Genomic DNA, 22,253 nt, shown 5'->3' with positions numbered 1-22,253 from the left:
GCATTGGTAATGAGTTTGAGTTTGAGTTAAAATCCTCCAGTCTACAATGCTAGACTTGGGAAGGACTGAAAATATTACCTTTCACATTCAATTTGAGCCCTTCCTAATCCTAATCCATTAGGAGTTGAGGTGGCTTTCTGAACTTTTGAAAACCTGACAAGTTGAATGTCGTTTTTTTCTCCCACTAACTAATCTTCTGTACATACCTTTTCTGTACTACCATGCATTTGTTCTTCTGCAGCCTGAGACAGCTTCTCTGATGACTCATTATTCTGAGAATATTAAAAAAAAAATGGTAGTGAGAAATCCTCCTCAGTGAAAATTAATCATGCAGGCAGGTTTAGGCAGTTACAGAAAAGTATGAGGCCAGTGGAGATGCAGATTTCTTCAGACCTTATTCATAAAATCTCAAAATCACAGGGAGACGGGGAGGGGATGATACCAGCACAGTGGAAACAGAAAACAGAAGCTATTTTGCATAATTCTTATCTGGAAATACAATAAGATCTGTTAGTTTTAACTCCTTCATGAGTTTATGAGGTTTAAGTGAGCAGAGGAGAAATACGGAGGGGTCAGAAAAAGGACAGAGAGAAGGAGGTCTGAGGGCAATGAAGTGAAAGAAGGAAAAGGGAAAACAACAGTCAGGTGTGCCAGCCAATAGGAAAATGTTTCAGCATTTACATTTATTTTCCCAAAATGAAAGGAAGAAAATTTTCTTCCCAAGGGATTTTTCTGAACAGACTTGTGAACTCAAAGTTTTAAGCACTGTTTCTAGGTATTTTAGACCCAGGAAAAGTTAATTCTTTTCTTTCAGCTCATTGGTAATAAAGGGGAGGGAGAAGACAAACAGAGTAAGTTATTTTTGAGTGAGGCAACTCTTGAACAGTCTACATGCCCTCTGAAACCTTTTGGCTACTAGCTGTTTCTAAAATAGTCATCTGGGTAACAAACTGCTCTCAGGATCTCATAGGCCACCAGTTGTCCAATGTCTGAGAAGTTCCCCCACCCCCTGCACTGAGGAGATGCCAGAAACTTTCATTTTTGAGTTTGTGTCTTGCTTCCCAGCAGCAGGAAGGGGCTGAGGCTGGTGGCACCCATGGCTGGTGAGTAGGGGTCTTTTCTGACTAAGGGTCAGGGGCTTGGGTCTTAGGAAACTATTTATTGCTCCTGACAAACAGAAATAACAAAAAGGGAAACGGGAGTCTGTGGTTTGCAAGCTGAATTCTTCCCCTTATTAGCTTTGTGTAACTTGAATCATCCAGGGACATTGCCTTAGAAAGGTGGAGAGCAAGGTTTCCAGGTATTTTAGACCCAGGAAAAATTAATTCCTTTTAGCTCATGGTAATAAAGGGGAGGGAGAAGACAAACAGAGTAAGTTATTTTTGTGTGAGGCAACTCTTGAAAAGTCTAAATGCCCTCTGAAATATTTTGGCTTCTAGCTGTTTCCAAATTAGTTATCTGGATGACAAACTGCTCCCAGGATCCCATAGGCCAACTTTGAACTCCTGCTCCTTTGCCATCTCCTGTCTTGAATTACACACTTGGTCTTTTGAGGTGACTGCTTTGCCCCCTTTCTTTCTAGTTCTGGTGCAGTTTTTCCTAGATCATTGTCACAGTTCTTTAAGGGATCGGATCTTCTTCTCTCCAGGTCTTAACCCTCCAATGCATCATGTTGCTGATACACAGAAGCTGAAAAAGCATGAGATGAGCTATGTTTGCAGCTAGTAGTCAAACACATCATAGCCTTTTTCATTTTCCTCATCGTAAAGGAAGGGGTTCAACTAGGTCATCAGTTTCTAAACTTCATAACAAATCTGAATTATCTATAGCATTTTTAAATGTTCATGTGATCCTGCCCCTGAATTTCTGGAACTTAAATAGACAGTTAGGAAGAGTAACTAGTTGTCTCTCAGTTCTCATATCTCTACATGCAATTTCCTTACTCAAAACTACATTGAGGCTCCCTATTGCCTTTTTAAAAATGACTGAACATTTCAGAAAAGTTTTTCCACCTTTTAACATATGTTTATCCATTTTTCCACTGCTCTCTCTAAAATACAAAACTATGAATTCAACTTCACAAGCAAATTTTATATTTACTGTATTTAACCTCTCTCCTATATAAGAAGAGAGAAATATACTAATTATCTGTTACACCATGAGGTATAATGACTGGATTGTAGATCTGCAGGAGGGTGGGGCAATGAACTACAAGCTGGATGAGGAGAAGACAGGAGGGGGCAGGGTAGCGAGCTATTAGGGTGGATAGGAGAAGGGGTGGGGACTAGGGAGGAACAAGAGGGTGGCAGGGACTACTGGAGCATGGATTTGTGTGCAGGGCTGCTAGTATAAATATTGTGCTCTTCATAGTATAATCTCTCCAGAGTTTATGACTCATCTCTTGGCATTTAACTTAAGTTCCTATAATACAAAATTGATGGATTTCATTTCTTGTCTTCTTCATGAAGCCTTTGGCTGGAGAGTAGTGAGCAAAACTCACACTCATTGCTATAATAAGACTTTGGCCACACAGGATGGCCTCAGTGATTATTACATTGGAATCAGGGCATCATTAGATAATAGATGTAAGAAAGTGAAAGGCAAGAGACAAAAACAAATAAATGGCCCAATAAATATAAACAACCAAATGTGGTGAGCCATTATTATACAATTAACAAGGACAATGAATAAATTGCTAGCCTCCTGAGAAACAAGGCATCTGGAACATATACCTCTGACACTCTGTCTAGTTTGGGAGCATCATTTCCCAAAGGAAGTGACATCTCATCTGAGATATAAAGATTAAGGGAGGAGTGGAGAAATAGGAAAGAATGTGGGGGTGGGAGACTGCGCACATAGAGCTTCCTAAGTAAGGGCCTTCTGGAAACAATGTAAGGAGCAAGGTGGACAACTGACAGAAGATGAGGATGAATGAATGAGAAGACCTACATTAGATTAAGCTCAGAGGTTTCATGATCAAATCTAGATTTTAGCACCCTAACTCTGCTTCATTGTGGAGAACAGATTAGAAGAATCCAAAAGTAGATTTATAAATCTCCTGAAGTAATTAAGAAAAGGAAGAATGTTGGCCTGAAATGTAATAATGTGCAATTAAAAATGAGAGAAGTGGGAAGATTCTGTAAATATTTAGCAGAGAAAATCAATACAATTTGACATGAGATGGAAAATAAGTTATTCAGAAAACAGGAGAGATTCACTATTACTATGTGATGAACTTGGTGTTTAGATATCATTTACTAGTAAAAGGGACAAAGCAGGTATATTATCCTGCTATCGTGCTATCTAATAAAAGAGTAATATGCAAATTAACCATCACTCTACTGCACCCACAAGCCAAGCCCACCATCCAATCAGGAGTGGATATGCAAATTAACCCCTGGCAAGATGACTGTGGCCAAGGAGCAAGCAGTAGGGAGGCCTGAGTTTCCCCCATGATGGAGCAAGCCAAGCTTTCCACACACCCTGGCGGGCCCAGGCCTCCACTCAAGGCTACAAAGTTTCATTATAGAAGATTAAAAAATCCCAACAGAAATGGTGGCAGCCATGGAGCTGGAGAGAGCAGGAGGCTAGGGATAGCCTTGGCGATGGAGAAAGCCAAGCTTCTGCAGCCCTGCCTGTCTTGGCTCCACTTCAGGCTACAAAGTTTAAATTGTACAAGATAAATAAATCCCAGATACCAGGGCCTCCGCTTTGGCCTGAAAACTACCACATGCCCCTTGCCCAGGCCTCCGCACAACCCAAGGCAACCTCCACCCTGATCCAGGACACCATTCAGGGCAAACCAGAAGGCCCCCACCCATGCACTCGGACTCTAATAAAAGAATAATATGCAGATTGACTATGACTCCAACACACAAGATGGCTGCCCCCAGGTGGTCAAAGATCCTGCCCCCATGTGGACACAAGATGGCCACCACAAGATGGACCAGGCCTGCAAGGGAGGGAAGTTAGGGGTGACTAGGCCACCCGAGGAGGAAAATTGGGGATGACTGGGCCTGCAGAGAAGAGCAGTTGTGGGAGGTGGGGGAGGACTTAGACCTTCAGGGGCGAGCATTTGGGGGAACTAGGCCTATAGGGGATGGCAGTTAGGGGTAACCAGGCCTGCAGGGAAGGGCAGTTCGGGCAAACAGGTTGGCAGGGGAGCAGTTAGGCATCAATCAGGTTGGCAGGGAAGTGATTAGGGTGTAATCAGGCTGGCAGGCAGAAGCAGTTAGAGGCAATCAGGAAAGAAAGCAGGCTAGCAGTTTTGAGCCAGCAGTCCTGGATTGTGAGAGGGATCCCAGGTTGGAGAGGGTGCAGGCTGGGCTGAGGGACACCCCTCACCCCCTGCATGTATTTCATGCACTGGGCCTCAAATATATATATTAGAAGCCCGGAGCACGGAATTTGTGTGAGGGGGGCCTGAGCTTCAACCCAGCCTGCATCCTCTTTAATCTGGGATCCTTCTCACAATCGGGCCTAAAAGGGCAGTCGGACATCTCTTGAGGGGTCCCAGATAATTGGTATCCAGATAATCGGTATCAGGCCTAAACAAGCAGTGTGACATCCCTCTCACAATCCTGAACAGCTGGCTCCCAACTGCTCACCTGCCTGCATTCCTGATTGCTCCTAACTGCTTCTGCCTGCCAGCCTGATCAACTCCTAACCACTCCCCTGCCAGCCTCATGCCTAACTGCTGCCCTGCCAGCCTCATTGCCCCTCACTGCCGTCCTCTGAAGGTCTGGTCACCACTAATTGCCCTCCCCTGCAGGCTTTGTCTCCCCACAACTTCCTGCCTCTACAGGCCTGGTCTCCCATAACTGCTCTCTCCTGTAGGCCTGGGTCCCCCAAACTGCCCTTCCCTGCAGGCCCCAGTCATCCCTAACTTCCCTCCTCTGTCCACCTGGTCACCCCTAAGTGCCCTCCCTTGCAGGCCTAGTCACTCCCAACAGCCCTCCCCTGCTGGCCATCTTGTGACAGCTATATTGTGTCCACATGGGGGCAGCCATCTTTGACCACATGGGGGCAGCCATCTTGTATGTTGGAGTTATGGTAAATTTGCATATTATTCTTGTATTAGATAGGAAATATATATATATATATATATATATATATATATATATATATATATGTGTGTGTGTGTGTGTGTGTGTGTGTGTGTGTGTATATATGTGTATATATATATATATATATATATATATATATATATATATATAAAATCAATTTTCTGAAGATAAGTTTAATATCTTTTGGTATATTGAGAGGAAGTATGGTAGATATATGGGCTGAATATCCACATCTTAATATCCACATCTGGGCTGAATCTATAAATTTGGAAGTAATGTCTAATGAAGCCATGAGGATGTAGAGATGATGAAAAGAGTACCTAAGACAAAACTTTGGTTGTATTATTTACCACATTTCTCCCCATGCCATTCATTCAGTGAACACTATACAACCTTCTTGAGTGCACAGATAAATGAAACTGAAGCCCAGAACTCAGGTAGATTAAATCTTCCATACACTAACTGTATGCTGTTTGCAATTATTCAAACTCTCTGTTCTATCATCTGTATACTATGTTTTATCTCCATGTTTTCATTACCTTTTATAACGAGTCTTTGTGGTCTCACCTGCAGAAATTTACCCAGTGTTCCTTGAGTCCCTGAAACACTGCGTTATTTTAAGTAATTCTTCACCAAATAACAAGTAATGTAGTTTGATGATTTAAGTGTGTGTGTGTGTGTGTGTGTGTGTGTGTGTGTGTGTGAAGGCTTTGAACCACTGACTTTGAACCCCTGAGTTTGATTCCCTTCCCTCCACTTACTATACATACTGTGCACTAAACATACAATTTGTGTCAATTACTTATCCAATATCACCGTGTCTCATTTCTTTGCTTAAGCAATATCACTGTGTCTCATTTCTTTGTTATATAATATAATTATTAACATTCTGGTTAGATGGAGTTTTGGTAGAGTTTAAGAGAGGAGATTCAGGCATAGCACTAGGCACCTGTGGGGGCTTGATAAATATGAATTATTATTACTGGTGTCGTGCTATAAAAATAGAATTTGAATCTCAATCTGTATGATTTGGGGCAAATGATTTTTAAATAGAGAAAAATAATGGCTATCTCATTAGATTATTGTAAGGCTATGGCATATTAATGTTTGTATTTACTACAGTGTCATGTAAATAATAATAATAATAATAATAATAATAATAATAATAGTGATGATGATGTTTTACATTGCTTTATATGTATTTCTTTTTCAATAAATTTAAGTGGACAAGAGATGTTAGCTGCAATTAAGCTAATTGATATAAGGTAACATTTAATTTATGTTTTGTAATTTCCATGTTTCTTTCTCATAATTGCTACTAAATAAACATTTATTGAAATAATTCAAGATGACATGGAGAATGAGGCTAGTGTTTCTAGGCTCAAGTTCTTGTTCAATGTCCTGGCACATTTTCTTTAGAAAGTGTCATTTTTATGTCCAGGCTATCCTTATATCTAGATGGACTGAATAATTATCTTAGAATTAATTGAGAATTGATGAGATATCCTGCCTTCCTATCTATGTCAAAGTCATAGCTGTAGTCTTAAAAAATCACTTATCACTTTGACTTTTATATTCCTCTATAAAAATTCCAACCATCCCAGGTGGTAATGAAAAAGGTTTGTATTTTAATGAAGAAACATTGAAATAGTCAGAGGATATTTCAATAGTACTTCACATTTTAGGGAGCTCTCTAGATATAGTACAAAATTCTTTAGATTTTGCCCATAGTTGAAGGAGTCTTTGTATTTCTGACAGATGGACACAACAAAAACCCATTTCAGGATTTGGAATCTATTGGGAAAGAGATCTTAGCTGGAGTTTTGGATATGTTGGTGACAAAAGATGTTCTGAAATTGAAGGAAACTGACAAGAAAAAATTCAATGATGCCAAGCCTGGAGACAAGATCCAGGTTGTACTGGATGCTGTGGGACAGAAACGCATTGAAGCAGGTCAAATCCTTGTCAAAGCCTTTGTTAATACAAACAAAAATGCCATCTGCAATGAAGGTAAGAATAGAGACATTTACAACAAATATCTCAAATTATCTGGAATGTGTTTATTTTCAATGCCCTTCCTGTGTCCTCTGTAATTCCCCATTCTTAATTCCTAAAATCTTATTTTCACTTGCCTTCTTTTGGGGTTTCCTTGTCCTTTGTGAGAGGAGATTTGGTTTCTGATTAGCTAAGAAGATGAGTGTTTGTGTTTAGGTTGCTCATGGAAATAGCTCACTTAGAGAATTTGTGGTTAGGGATACCTGATCTGGGGCGCTGGTTCTGTCTCTTTGGACACTACATATATATGACTTCCTTCAAGTTTCTTTACCTCCTTAGACATCAGTCTCAGAATCTGTGAAATGGGGGCAATTTTAGGAATTTTGCAAGGTTCATCAGGCTAAGAACAGAGTGGTATGCATATGCTGACAGCTCCTAAGATTTTATTTCTCATCCAGCACTCTTCCCTGAGCTCCAGTTACATTGACCTCTAGCAGCATGGTCTCCATTTCCACTCAAATATTCCCCTGGCTTCACACACCTAAGATAAAGGAAATTATACACTCATGCCCCCCAATCAAATCTATTCTCTTTGTATCTCATTGGAACTATAATCCAAGAATTTTCTTAATCCAGAGTGCAGCTGTTCTCTTCACCAATGAGTAAGAGCTCTTTGTGCCAGGCACAAAGCAGGCACATAATAAATATAAGATGAGTAGACACACTAAGACCATGCTTGCAATAAATATTAATAATCATTATTATCATAGTAATATTTGGAATTTTCCAGTAATACTTAAAAAGTTTCAAATATTTTGAAATCTTTCAAACATTTTGACCTAGATTGAACTAAGAATGCTACTAGAGACTACATGTCCTCAGGCCCAAGTTCAACAGTGACCGACTCTGCCTGCTGCAGTTTAACCCAGAATCCCAACCCTGAATACAGAGTTCATAAATAGTAACAAAAAAGAATGCACAAAAGGCTACATATCTTATAGAGCCCTCACAATTACACATAAGCCTTTGTTTCCTTTTCCTTTTCCTTTTCTCTTTATTATTGAAAGCATTACATATGCCCCGTTTTCCCCCTCCATCCTCCAGGCCTTCACCACACTGTTGTCTGTGTCCATGGGTCATGTGCATATGTGTACAAGCTTTTGAAAGAAGCCCTTCTCCAGGTGGAAGGAACATTCTGCCCCAAAGGAAGGACACACTTGTCTGGGAGATGTCCAACATTGTGGCCTGAGCTGTGTTCTCAGTATTCACACTGCTCCTTGTGCAGGTTTCTTACTTTCTCTTTAATCTGGGATCAGGTAGGAATAATTGGATGTTTGTTTTTTTCCAAAATAAAACATTTGCAAACAGAAGTCACATTTGAATAATATAAATTATAAAATAATTTTAGCAACTACAGGAATCACAATAAGCATCAAACCAAGCTGAGATAAACAACTTCATCGTCAGAGATAGTGAGTGGCAGGCGAGAGGCAGGCACACACCCTGTGATGATGTGTTCTGTGGTTCCCTGGGCGCTATCTGCACCTGGAGCCTTCAAGGTGACCCTAGGACAACAAAGGGCCGCTGACCTAGCAGACCAGGAGCTGGGTGAGGTGGGCTGTTAGAACAAGTAAGGTCCTGGCCAGGCAGTTTGGACATAGTATAATTCTGAGGTCCCTAGTATAATATTGAGGGTAAGGTATGGGAGATAGAAAGAATACAAGGTATTTGATTGCTTATTTTATTTCAACAAACTCATATATAGACACATACTATATACCAAGAATTGCTATTTAATCAGAGAGATAAGCACTCAAATTGCTACCCACCAAGGGATATGGGTTTGTCTCATCCCATACCAGTCCCTTCCTTTTTTATATCCTTTGAAGGGGTTTCCTGAATATGTCCTTAGGTCACGGGTAAACTGAGCTTTTTAAAGTTTATCTAAACTCCTAATTCTCCCATTACTTTCTGCTCCATTCCCAGGCTGCTAGAAACTCATATGGGGCAACAGGCCCTACTATAATATCTATTATATTGTAATGAGAGTATTTGTTTTCATGCTAATTTGTATTATTAGATGTAACATAGAAATCTTAATTGCCAAACTCAACTGCAAACACTATATTTATATAGAGACACAACGATCTTTGGGAGATGATGTTTCTTAAGTTAGAGCATTCACCAAACTTGCAGATAACCTGGAAAAAGAAGAGGAATTTGCTGAGAAATATCCCCTCTAATGAGGGACTATCCCAGGACTTAGGGTTTCTTTATACTACCAGAATCTTCTGAAATGAGAAGGGAGAGCATGCTTCTGTTTATTCTATAAAGATATTCTGAAAGCTTGGTTTCCTTAGAGACTAGAAATTTGCTGCATCTCCAGAGGTTCAGTGTCTTAGAAAGACGTTTATAAAAAATATTATGGAAAAAAACTAATGGAATAAATAAGAAAAGTTATATAATATAGAAACTAAAACATTCATGTAGGGTAATATCTTTTTTTTTCTTTTAAGTAAAAATATAAATAAATCAGGGAGGACCTTGGTTGGTTCATGTAAATAAATCTCAAGGTTTGTTCCTGGACAAATATCTTGTTAATTGGATCTGTCAAACCTCTCCACTATTGTTTATGAATTCTTACTCCTTCCTCAGAAAGGAGGAGTGCTAGACTTTCCCAGTCTCTTGCAAAATTTGTCAAGTGATGCCAAGCTGTGACAGATATACTTAAATTTTTGTAAGGATTGAGTCAGGATGAGTCAGAAACAAATTTCTTCAAAAGGAAGGAGTTCTTCCCTCACATTTTAAAAGTTGGGTTGAAAATTTAGTGCTGGTTGATCAGAACTTTGAAGGCAAGGGCATCTAGTGCATGTTAGAATCTTTGAGCAAAATGTTCTCCCTCTGACCCTGGAATCATTATTCTGGTGGCTGGTTATCATTTCTTTCAACCCCAGCTTTTCAAGGAATCTTAGAAGTCCATCTCCTCTGGACAATTAAGAATTCAGGCTGAGGTCCCTAAAAATAAAAAATGCCTGGATGGTACAGGATTCAGGATTCTTTTAGGTGCTTAGTGTGGGTCTGTGTCTGTGTCTGTGTTCTGTATATATTAGGAGCAGGCTTGGGATGTTATACCATCCTATATAATAAAATGCTAATATGCAAATTGTCTGTTCCTCTGGGAGTTCCACAACTGAATGGGGCCCATGGCCCCTTCCCCCCTCCCCCAGCTGGGCAGACCAATTGCCCTAGATCAGGGTGGGCCAGCCAGACCCCACCTTTTCAGGAATCTGTGTACCAGGCCTCTAGCCAATATAATAGCTACCAGCCACATTGTGATTATAGAGTGCTTGAATTGTGGCTACTAACACATTAAAATGGTAGTTTGAATATATTATGTCAAATAAAATATTATTTAAAGTAATTTCATCTGTTTGTTTTTCCTTTTTAATTCAAAGAGTAGAATAAATTTAATTGCACATGTGACTTAATTATGTTTCTAATGAATAGCCCTCTATTAAATATTTATTCAATATACTCTTGCTCAGTGACAAGAAACCATCCACCTAGATGAGTGAGTGCTCTAGAGTAAAATATTTCAAGACTCAAGGTGTTTTAGCTGAATATAAATGGCTAAGTTTGGCCCAAATCACCAGGGAAGATGTTTTTCTCATTATAATCATCATCTATTATTACATTTATAGATGGATCTGCTACCAAGAATATCCCTCTTCTTTCTCAATCACAATACACCTCTTCATATCAGAGGTTATATACAAGGAAAATTTCTACATTTAAAAGTGTTTTAAAAACTCATGATTTACCTTCTCTGTCAGTATGTCTTAGGTTATCATGGGTAACAGATGCAGATATTAAAATTTACATCATGTGATGCCATGTGATATATCCTACAGTTCCTCCAGAAATGACTGGGCCAGCTGAGTCAGCAGAAACTACAGATACCCTCAAGCTTTGTCCTCATGAAGATTTCCTGAAAGTGTGTAAAGAAAGGGCTAAAGAGGTACTGTGTTCTACCCATAAAATAGAGAAACACTTTCACTAAGGACAGGATTTCCTAAAGCACTAATTGCAGAGTGGTAGGGTGGAGACAGGGACAATCTTTTTCATTAGCTGTTTTGAGCAAGGAGGAACTCAGGTAACCTCACACCGATTCTAATTTTCTTTCAACCCCATGACAAAATACAGATCTCTCTTCAGTTATTTGTTCTATTTGAGATTTATTACAATTAAGCTATAGCTGTATCAAAATATTTAGTAATTATATCAAAATATTTAGTAATTATTTCCATACTAGTTGAAAAGCCTAGACACAAAACATGTCTTAAATATGATTAAAACTTGAAACCTATTTTATCTTATGTGTTAAAAATAATACTGAAATAATGATGTTACCAAAAGCAGAGCATCTTTGATGTATTTATTTTTAGCTATAGTCAATAGCAAATGTCTCCTGATTTTTGTGAAATTTGATCTGAACCTTGAACACTGAAAATTATTTGTCCAGGTGGAGAAGAGTGAGGAGAAAGCTATGGCTGGAATTGTGCTAGTCTCTTCAAGTTTCTTGGAAAAGTATCCCAAATATGTTCTAGGTCCCCTTCTGGGCTCTTGGAAAATAAATAACATTTTTTTGTTGTTTCTCAGTCTTTTTTATTTTTATATAATATGAGAGTTCTAAATCACTTTCAATTCTCACATCTCTCTTATTTCAGTTCAATGCATTACAAAGAAAAAAATCAGTTCTCGGGTATAGTACAGGGGACACTGCAGATCCATGAGCCTGTAACAAAGCAACATAGATTAGTATATGAAGGTTTAAAAGAGATTAAGGTAAATCAAACTCACTGCATATCTATTATATTTCCTGCAGATCTATCCAATAAAGGAGAAAACAAGCCGCACTCGCCTGGCTCTCATCATATGCAACAGAGAGTTTGGTCATCTTCAGCCCAGGCAGGGGGCTGAACTTGACATCACAGGGATGGAAGAGTTGCTTGTGGGCCTCGGCTACAGTGTGACTGTGGAAGAGAACCTCACAGCCAAGGTAGGGGCTCCTCACCCACCCCAAACAAGCACATATTCTACACACCCTCCTGCTAACAAATTAACTTTATAAGGATAGCCAGATACTTTACCAACCTTAGGCCACATATCTCTCTGTGTGTGCACACGCATGTGAGTATGTGTGTTTATAAAATGAAATTATTAGACAGGGGAACTCTCTGTCTCCTTTGAGCTCCAAATATCCTCAATTCCATAAAACTAGACACAAAGTGACTGGCATGCAATTATATACACATAATTCTTATTTAAAAAGTGAGGTGATTGGGATTCAGACCCAATATTCCCAGGAAATTCTACAGTAATGAATGTTCAAAAGGAATCTACTCACCATGTAAATACTGAGTCCTGACTTGGACCCAGATCTGTGAATGAGACAGCAAATCCCAAGTTCAAATTGATTTAGATTTAGTGGTGGGGGCAAGCATATGAAATGCCAAACAGAAAATTTCATAGATTTGATTAAGGTGACCAGACATCCCGCTTTCAGTGGGACAATCCCAATTTTTAACTATCTGTCCCCACTTCCCGCAGTGTTTCAAAGAAATCCCAAATCTAGACAAATTATTAAAAATCAGGACTGTCCCGCCAAAAGTGGGACATCTGGTCACCTTAGATTTGATGTGTCTTGTGTCTTTCTGTAATAGTGAAAATGAAATTAAAAGTAAATAGAAAAAGAAAAGACAACAGAAAAGTGCATTGGTGAATGGGGAGTAATTGCTTTGATGGAACTGTCAGGAAAAGCATTGTCAGGAGACAGTATGGGATCTCACAGATGACTACCAGAAACAGGACATGTCTGGGAACATGCGAATGGAGTACATTCCAATAGGGATGACTACCATGAGAAGTCTGAACTACATATGGAACTGGCACATGAAATATACAAAAAGATTAGACTAAGGAGAGCCTAGAGAGGGTGGCAGGAAGGAGTACATATATGTCAGAAGGTTGATGTTATTCTAAGTACAGTGGCAATGGCTGTTTAAGGGAAGTGGTATGATACATTTATGATGTATGCCTCCTATTAATTAATTAGACAAAATACAGAGACAGAAAGAAAAAAGTATGTAAGTGAAAATAAACAAATGTAAAATACATCAAAAGGGCAGCTCATACAATATTAGCAGGAGCAGGTCCTTGAACCCCAGCTCTATTGTGGGAAGACAAAGAAAACTATCATTGAGTACCACTATCTGAAGCACAGTGACTGGAACATTTTATATGACATTTATACTGCTCAGGACAAATGGGTGGTCAGTTTGATGGTAATGCTGGTCCTTTTAGAATAACATTCTGTGGCCTTTTTCAGGAGATGGAGTCAGTGCTGGTGACATTTGCTTCCCAAAAAGAGCACAGTACCTCAGATAGCACATTCCTGGTGTTCATGTCGCATGGCCTCCTGGATTATCTCTGTGGGACTAGGCATAGCGACGAACACCCAGATGTGCTGCCTTATGACACCATCTTTCGGATATTCAACAATCGCAACTGCCCCAGTCTCAAGGACAAGCCGAAGGTCATCATTGTCCAGGCCTGCAGAGGTGGTGAGTTCTGACAGGGAAAATCCAAAGGGTATGAGGGGTTTGCAATGCTTTGTGATGTATGATTTGCTTGTGGGGGAAACAAGCCTAGACCCCATTCAGGGCAAATGAAGTGAGTCAAATTCTTGGGAAACTCCACAGGGTGTTGGTATCATGAGAAATTGTTTTTTTCTGCTAAGAAATATCTAATCAATTTAACCCAAAGTAATGGTGAAGGAAATCTTTAGAATCCCTAAATCAAAGCTGAACACAAATATTTAAACCATGAATAAGGTCATGTTAATGACAGCCCTACTGGCCAATGTCTTACATTCTCTGGCTTGAGAAGAATTCCCTTGGAAAGTGGGACTGTTCTATAGGAGCAGCACCCTTTCTGCTCAGGTGTTTACTGAAAGGGAAGTGAGTAGGGAGATGTGGGCACTTGGCATTGCTGTCAACATTTCCTTTGTTTTTGCTGACTTCCAATGTCCTCAGTATTATGGAGCACTGTTAGGAGAAAAAAGCAGAAATAGCCTAGCTGGAAAAAATGGTAAGGAGGCTCTGAAATTACGCAGATATGGTTTTAATGTCCTTTGCTCTTCTTAGGAAAGGGGTTTTTCCAGTTTGCTGGTACTATCACTGTTTGCTTAAAAGATGCTGCTGCTATTAATTGGCACATTGGGCAAAGACACTAGAGAGAGGCCAAGATATGTGTTTCGGGCAAGGGTTTAGTGTGTGTGTGTGTGTGTGTGTGTGTGTGTGTGTGTGTGAAATTGGTGAGAGTAAACATTTAAAAAGATTGAGGTAGACCATGTGACAGCCATACTGAGGCAGGCACACAGTTTGCACAAAGTTAATGTCTCTACAGAAAACCGCGGGGAAACTTGGGTCAGTGACTCTCCAGTAGCCGTGATGGACAACCCTTTACAGTCAGCTGATAGCATGGAAGAAGAGGCCATTTCCAAAGCTCACGTGGAGAAGGACTTCATTGCTTTCTGCTCCTCAACCCCACGTAGGTCTTCCAGTTACGGACAAGGGTTTGTGGGTTTATGGCAGCCTGGGAATGAGTCTAGAATATTGAGATACACTCCATGCAGCAAAGACATAAGACACTTTATGAGGGCTTTCAAAACCACTTACATTTAACTGACCTATTCTATGGAAACCGAGGATCTGTATTTTCCACTTGTTAAAACTGTACTTTTATTACAAGTGCTGCACTTTATGGTAAAAGCTAAACCAAATATTAGAACAACCCAATACAAGGAACTGGATCCCCATACACCATTTAAAAAACAAATTTGATTCTTTTTTTATATCAAATCTATTTAACATTTTGAGTGGGGTTTTAATGGATCCTGGGACTGGCTGCCCTCCTTAAATTACCAACAGCAGCTCCTTTTCTCCTTAGTTCTCATTAGATGCTCTTTAGAGGGAGCCATTGCATGGCTCTGCAGGAGGAGATCCTTTAAAGGAGGTAGAAAATTATACTCTGGGCTTAGCAGGCCTAACAATAGGGATCAGTGCTTAGACCTTGACCTCTAGGTAGTCATCTTAAGAAGCCTCTGACATTTGAATGTTTCTACTTTGCAAATTTTTGTGTTAAATATTTTCTTTTTGTAACAACTCCATGGAGGTTTTTGTTTTATTTTTGTTTTCTTTTATTTTCTTTTTATCCTCACCCAAGGAGTGAGAGTTTTTTTTTCCCATTAATTTTTGAAATAGTAGAAAGGAGGGATAGGGGAGGGAAGTGAAGAGAGAGAGAGAGAGAGAGAAACATCCATGTGACTGAGACATCAATTGGTTGCCTCCCACACTCCCCCTGATCAAGGTGAAGAGATCTGACCTGCAACCCAGGTATGTGCCCTTGACCAGGAATGAAACCCGAGACTCTCCAATGTGTAGACTATGCTCTAAATGAGCAACGCCAGTCACTGCTCATGGAGGTTTCATTGACATACAAAATGCTGTATATACTGAATGTCTATAACACAGTGAGTTTGCATATAATATACACCAGTGAAACCATCATCACAATCTATGCCATAGTTATATGCCCCTCTCAAAGCTTCCTTTGGATTTATTCACCTACCATGCTTATACTCTTGTGAAAGACAGTCTGCTGTATACACTGTAAACAACCTGGAAGACAGGGACCCATTTTTTGTCACTTACTGTATAAGCGTGGGAAAGTTATTTAATCCTCTTAGCATCTATTATTTCCTCTGTAAAATGGGATCATTTCAGTTATCTCTCAAGCCCCTTTTCAAAACCAAGGGAATGAATATGAAGCACATAGTAAGAGTCAGTTCTAAGAATATAATGCAATCATTAGTGAAATCCTGGTGAGTTACCCCTTCATTTAAATCTTTGCCAGTGTTTTGATATTTTTTCTCTTCTTTTTGGAAAATTAGTTAATGTAAAGATATAAGTGTTTCCTTATAACATGTCAAGTTAATTCCTAAGCTATGCTTAAAAAGCACAAAAACTACATAAAACAAATGTGTGATAAAAGAAAACATTCAAAGGCACAGTCCAAGGCTGACCATCCCTTATCTTCCTAGATAACATATCCTGGAGAGACCCTAGTACAGGTTCTGCCTTCATCGCACAGCTAATCAGATGCTTCAAAGAGTATTCTTGGCGCCTTCACCTCGAGGAAGTATTTCGGAAGGTAAGCTTTTTTCCTCTGCCTTTTCTAATCGTGTGTGTGTGTGTGTGTGTGTGTGTGTGTGTGTGTGTCTGTTTGTGTGTGTGTGTGTGTGTGTGTGTGTGTGTGCAGAAAGCCTTGCTCTTATTCTTATTTTAAATGACAATAACAGGCTTTGTCAGGCAAAGAAAAGTAGAACAGTGCCTGGTTTCCATTATCCAGGGGTTGTCATCTGATTTAGGAAAAAAAGATGTTACCCCAAAATTGCATGAAATCCAAATAGAACAAAATAATATAACATGTAAGCTTATTTGTTATGGGCTATACATATATTTAAAGTCAAAGAATGGAAAGTATTTTGAGGTGATTTGTATGGCTTACTTTATTGAAAAAACACACAACACATACTGCATGTTATTGTACTTGGTAATTATTGCTATTCTGTGACACCAGTGTAAATCATATATGTGTCATAAGGCTACTCAGGACCATTTTGTGAGAGAGATGGATACTAAACAAGTAGACCAGCAAACACATTTGTCTTCACAGATTGTGAGAGGCTCCAAACAAAAGACCTAGGGCAGGTGAAAGAGAGAGAGGGAGAAGGGATTCTTTGAATGGTTTCGTCCAGAAAGGAAGACCAAATTCCTTTTCCACCTCAGGCAATTCCTTATTCCCCCTTCCCTCCTAATTTGGTTCCTCCATTTTTCTGACCACCACTCATTAGGCATACATTCTGTTTGCTTTTACCTATACTTACTCATTTTAATGCAAGCTTCATGAAGGCATGGATTTGCTCAACACCTCAACATGCTGGCACATAGGAATTAATATTCATTCAATAAATCAGTGCATGAATACCAATACCTATGTCCCTTTAGGATATTAAGAAGATGGGGCAGTAGGGCTGCTTTTTATGTATTTTTATTAATATTATAGAGTAGGGAGAGGGGAGAGAGAGAGATAGAAGCATCAATGATGAGAGATGATGCTTTAGTCCACAGAGCCACACTCTATCCACTGAGTCATACAAGCGAGGGCTGTATGGTTGTTTTTAAATAGAAAACTGTAGAGAATAGTAGTAATATTGGCAAAGAGGAACCCACCTTTAGAAAACAGGAGAAGATTGCATTGTAACATGAGTAAGGATCTCCGTGAATGAGAGCTTTGGAAATTAAGTCCTGTTGGATGAGTAGGAATTAGACATTGTACTTCCAAAAGCATTGCTAGGAGAAGTCTAGGAATAGTGTGATCAGTGGGGAGATGTCTTCGCCGTCACCACTTGTTGGTGGGAGTGGGTTTGTTGCAATATCCTCAGAGAAGGAAATTTCTGAGACTCACATGGTAAGGTGATACATTATAGGAAGCTTCATTTCAGTGCAGTTATACCCCTGAGTTCCCAAAGTCCCATTTCCCTTTGTCCTGCCAAGAAAGAAGTACCATTTGTTTTCAGCAGTTCTGAAATCAAGGTCAGTGTCCAAAGTTCTGGTACATGTCTCCACAATCAAATAGAGCAACAAGCTACCTTAATTTTTGTTTCCATTTATAGCCCATTACATGTGAGGTCCACATGGCTGTGGGACATGTAGCTATGGAGACAACAGGGACAGGAATAAAGCCCAAGGAGCGTGAGAACCACACAAGTGAGGGAGCTTTCTTATCAGCTGGTTTATGTATTCCCAAATTTGTGAAGGCTAGCAATGGCCCTGGCTAGTCTATACAAAGCCATTGCTCCCCAGGCTTGACTGACAGGCTCTTTCCCTTGTAATGTCAACTGCTTGTGTGTGCCTTCATCTCCCATTTGGTAGCTCCCTTCCCCCAGGGGTCCACAGGGAATGGGCCTGTGAATTGCAGCTTTCTGGTGAAGTTGCCCAAATAACATGCCTAAAGTGTCTTGTCTCTCCCCTCTACTCCTGTTCTATTGTTAATAACTAGCCAATTTCAATGGTATTAATAGAATCTCATTTATCTGTCCATCACAAAAAACTTCAGAGGTCAGTTTGTTGGTTAGTATGTGAAAGTTGTTATGTTTCAGTTTTAGAAACAATATTTGAGTTTGTGCCTTACTGAATTCAGGATTAACCTTTCATGTTGAAGGTAGAGCATTTTTGAGATCCAGTTCTCATTAATTGACTCCAGGAGGAGATCAGTTAAGATTTGTAAACCTGAAACCCAAAATAGAAAAGTGAAGATTGAAAGGCCTTGGGTTAGGCATGAAGTGCTTATTCGGAGTTAAAGAGTAATTCTGACATGGGAGCTACTTCTAAACAGTAGGGTAACAGTGACAGAGAGTTAGAATATCCATTGGCTTGGTCCCATCATTCCCAGAATTGTTTTGGCTCATGGTGCAAATTGTTTTCTGAGCGTGGATAAGATTTAAGTTTCATCTAGAACCTCTTTTTTTTCCTTTTTTTTTTTTTAAGGTACAACTATCATTCGAAAAGCCAGATGTTAGAGCCCAGATGCCCACCATTGAACGAGTATCCATGTCAAGACATTTCTACCTCTTTCCTGGCAATTGAAAATACTAAGGATCAAAGCTGTTGTCACGTAGAATAAAGGGGAAAGTCATACTGGTGGTGAGGTTCAACAGCTAATGACAGTCAATTGCATGGGTAGTCAAATTAATGTTGCTTCTTGATATAGTTTAGTGACTAGATGTTATTTTTTTCTCTACTTATATGAATCTGGATCCTCCTCATCTCCATGATCAATTAATCAGTCAGCCAATCAAGGAGATAAGCCATACTAAGACAGGGAGTAATAAACAATTAAGGACACAATGTAGTAATTAATGAAACAGAAATGTACTCATGCTTCCACTATTACTTTATATTTCTTTCTCACCACACACACACACACACACACACACACACACACACACACAAGTTACCAAACATTGCCTTAGATCCTGAAAAGCAAAAATAAAATAAAAACAAAAACACAGAAAATAGAGGAGATGACTGTGAAGGAAGCAAGACTTTGGTCCTTTAAATGCAGATGTCACATTACTGAACTTAAGCTACAACTACCAAGACAGTATAAAATATACTGTAATTCTTGTATTGATGCAGATTCTGTCTTCCTGACAGTTCACATAAAGTAGATTTTAGAGTGTGCTCTCAGATCCTTAATTACTGCTCTGAATCCTTTCAAGCACCCATGTTAACACACATTTATTGTGTTTTGGTAAATATATTTTAGAATGGGTTCAACGAATTTAGACTTATTTATTATTTACTCACTCATAAGAGCTGTATATCACATTGTATTGTAAATCTATTGTTAATCTCTCTTTCAACAGCATGATTAAAATTATACTTTATAGTAAAAGTTATCTCACTACTTTAAGTCTTTACCCACCATGTTCTACTCCTGGTTTGTGATTTTCAGGTGGAATAATTGCATAAATAGTTCATCAGAATAGTGTTTATTGCCTAATTAGTATTAGAGAACCACATTAGGGATTGACCTATTTGACTAATATTTATCAAGCACTTACTATATTCCAAGTTTTGTTCTAGAATATTGAAATATACAAGTATACAAAATAAATGGAAAGCTTTGTTTCAGAAAGCTCATACTCTAGTAAGTGGAGACAGACTATAAATACACAAACAAGTAAATATATGTGAGACTGATAAGAACTAAGAAGAAAAATAAATGAGGTTAAAATGATGAAAGAGCCGAGACCGGTTTGGCTCAATGGATAGAGCGTCAGCTTGGGGACTGAAGGGTCCCGGGTTCGATTCTGGTCAAGGGCATGTACCTTGGTTGCGGGCACATCCCCAGTAGGGGGTGTGCAAGAGGCAGCTGATCGATGACTCTCTCTCATCGATGTTTCTGACTCTCTATCTCTCTCCCTTCCTCTCTGTACAAAATCAATAAAATATATTTAAAATAAAATAAAATAAAATAAAATAAAATGATGAAAGAAATGGTTGTTGTACTTACTATAATAGATATATTATTCAAGAAAGATTCCTTTGAAGAGATAAAATAAATCAGAACAGAGAGTGGGGTAGTGAACCTTGTGTTTCTCTGCAGAACAGTGTTCTAGCACCCCTGGGTCTAACAAGTAAAAATGCCCTGAGGCAGAAATGTGCTTCACATCTTTAAAGACCTGCCAAAAGGCAGTGCATTGGGGGGAATGGCAGACACATTCAGAAAATGGTGAAAAGTCTGGTCACATGGGCTTGGTGATCACATGGTAACTGCTCTAAAATTGTGGTCCAGAGTGAGATAGGAAACCATTTGAGTGTTTATGAACAGAGAAATGAGAATGAATTAGGTTTTACAAACATCACCCTGTGAACTTTTGGTGATTATACTGCAAGGGTCACAGAGGTCAAAACTAGTGGCAAAAGCACATGGAAGAGGATGAAAGAGGAATGTTGGTCAGGGACAGATTGAAGGCTTCTGGGAATTACTATCCTCACCTCCTATTTTTTGTCTTTTTTTGTTTTTTGTTTTCCTTCTTTATGGAATTACAGGCAGTCCTGCCCTTCTTTAGCAAATTCTAGAAGCACCTTTCTCAGTATGACAGGAATATTTAACCATTTGTATTTAAATAAAAAATGAAGACACATAAACTGCATCTTTGGGTCCTTTAATAGACTAGCATTTCAATGAAAAGGTGGGTGTATGGAAATGAAGTGGAGTGAGCTATCTGCATTTTCCAGCTTAGGACTCATGCACTCCCTGCATTTCCCTGAGTGCAGAGAGCTGGCTGTGTCTGTCCCTCAGCAGCTGTGCCTAGGTGGAAGACAGGAACTGTAACCTGGTCAGCACCTCAGCTGTATCCTCATCCAATCCACATCCAGTGTGGTTCAGAGAAGTTTTTAATTTATTATTAAACCAACATCATAGATTCAGAGAATATTTTTCATCACTAAACCATGAATTTACAAAATTAGTCCTATATATCTTTCTATCAATATATTAACTTTCTTATTTTCTTTCCATATGATTGCGTATTTCCAAACTTCCGGAAAACTTTATTCTTTAACAAGCTCTTGGATATTGTCTAAAATAACTTGGAATTTGGTTCAAAATGGGACAAACTTACTGTATTTGTATAGAAATACAAATATCATCAGATAAAAATGGAAAGAGAATGGGGAGTGTCAGCAATGGGAGAGGGAATATTAAAATTTCTGAAAAGGTGAATATTGGGAGAGGAATTTTGTCACCATGCTGATCAGATAGTTACTAAGTAAAGATATGTGTTACTTCTGTTATATATACATAGAATATTGAGTAAATATTTGAGTACATTGCTGAAATTAATTTAAATAAGATGATCTAGGTTTCATATATAAACATAATCATAAATATTTATTAACATAATTGTTAATAATAATATTTAATATTATTAAAACAATATTAATTGTATATTTTGATTACTTTAAAGAATTTTATGTATATAAGAAATCAATTTAACCATCACAGCAACACTATAATGTAATTACTATCTATATCTCCTTTCTACCTATAATATAATAAAACAAAAGAATACAGAGTTTAAATGACTGCCAAATTTACTCAGTTAAAACATGGATACACCATGATTTGAACTCAATTTGACTTTCTCTGAAATCTGAGTTATTGACCACTGTGGAGCATTGTCTTTGCAAAGCCATGAAATGCAGAAACTATAAGAGTTCTGAATTATATGGTTTAACTGAATTTTGAATTGTAATGTTTAACTTATACTACAAAGATTCATAATGTTTATATTTCTGTACTTAACTGTTTGTATAGAAACATGAGACACAACACAAAGATCCAAAAGCATATATTATAGAGAATTAATTCTACTACTGAGAGATAATATTAAAAAGCCAATAACAAAGTTTTTCACACATCACCACACAGTTGGAAAAAACACTCACATATGCAGGGGCAATGTCAGCCAGGAGGAATGGCTGCGTAGAGGTTTGG

The 22,253-nt window shown here is 38.8% G+C and overlaps 1 protein-coding gene across 4 annotated transcripts; it reads left to right on the top strand.

Annotated features, from left to right (window-relative positions):
* Nucleotides 1–1,012: 1,012 nt before the first annotated feature.
* On the top strand, nucleotides 1,013–20,024 carry LOC118712751 (caspase-13-like). Of its 4 annotated transcripts, none has more exons than XM_045577516.1 (8): nucleotides 1,013–1,103; nucleotides 6,825–7,076; nucleotides 10,973–11,079; nucleotides 11,947–12,120; nucleotides 13,450–13,684; nucleotides 14,529–14,672; nucleotides 16,225–16,334; nucleotides 18,734–20,023. In XM_045577516.1, the coding sequence occupies exons 1-8, from the start codon at nucleotides 1,097–1,099 to the stop codon at nucleotides 18,830–18,832; spliced, it is 1,128 nt and encodes a 375-aa protein (XP_045433472.1). In that variant the 5' UTR covers nucleotides 1,013–1,096; the 3' UTR covers nucleotides 18,833–20,023. The 4 variants fall into 4 exon arrangements, with proteins under 4 accessions (XP_045433472.1, XP_036282729.1, XP_045433473.1 ...); XM_036426836.2 differs by having other exon boundaries at nucleotides 10,964–11,079; XM_045577517.1 differs by lacking the exons at nucleotides 1,013–1,103; nucleotides 6,825–7,076 and adding an exon at nucleotides 3,888–3,893 and having other exon boundaries at nucleotides 18,734–20,024.
* Nucleotides 20,025–22,253: the final 2,229 nt, after the last annotated feature.

The sequence above is a fragment of the Pipistrellus kuhlii genome, unplaced genomic scaffold (assembly GCF_014108245.1).
Source record: "Pipistrellus kuhlii isolate mPipKuh1 unplaced genomic scaffold, mPipKuh1.p scaffold_m20_p_9, whole genome shotgun sequence".
Lineage (NCBI taxonomy): Eukaryota > Metazoa > Chordata > Mammalia > Chiroptera > Vespertilionidae > Pipistrellus > Pipistrellus kuhlii.
This window is presented reverse-complemented; position numbering and strand designations above follow the sequence as displayed.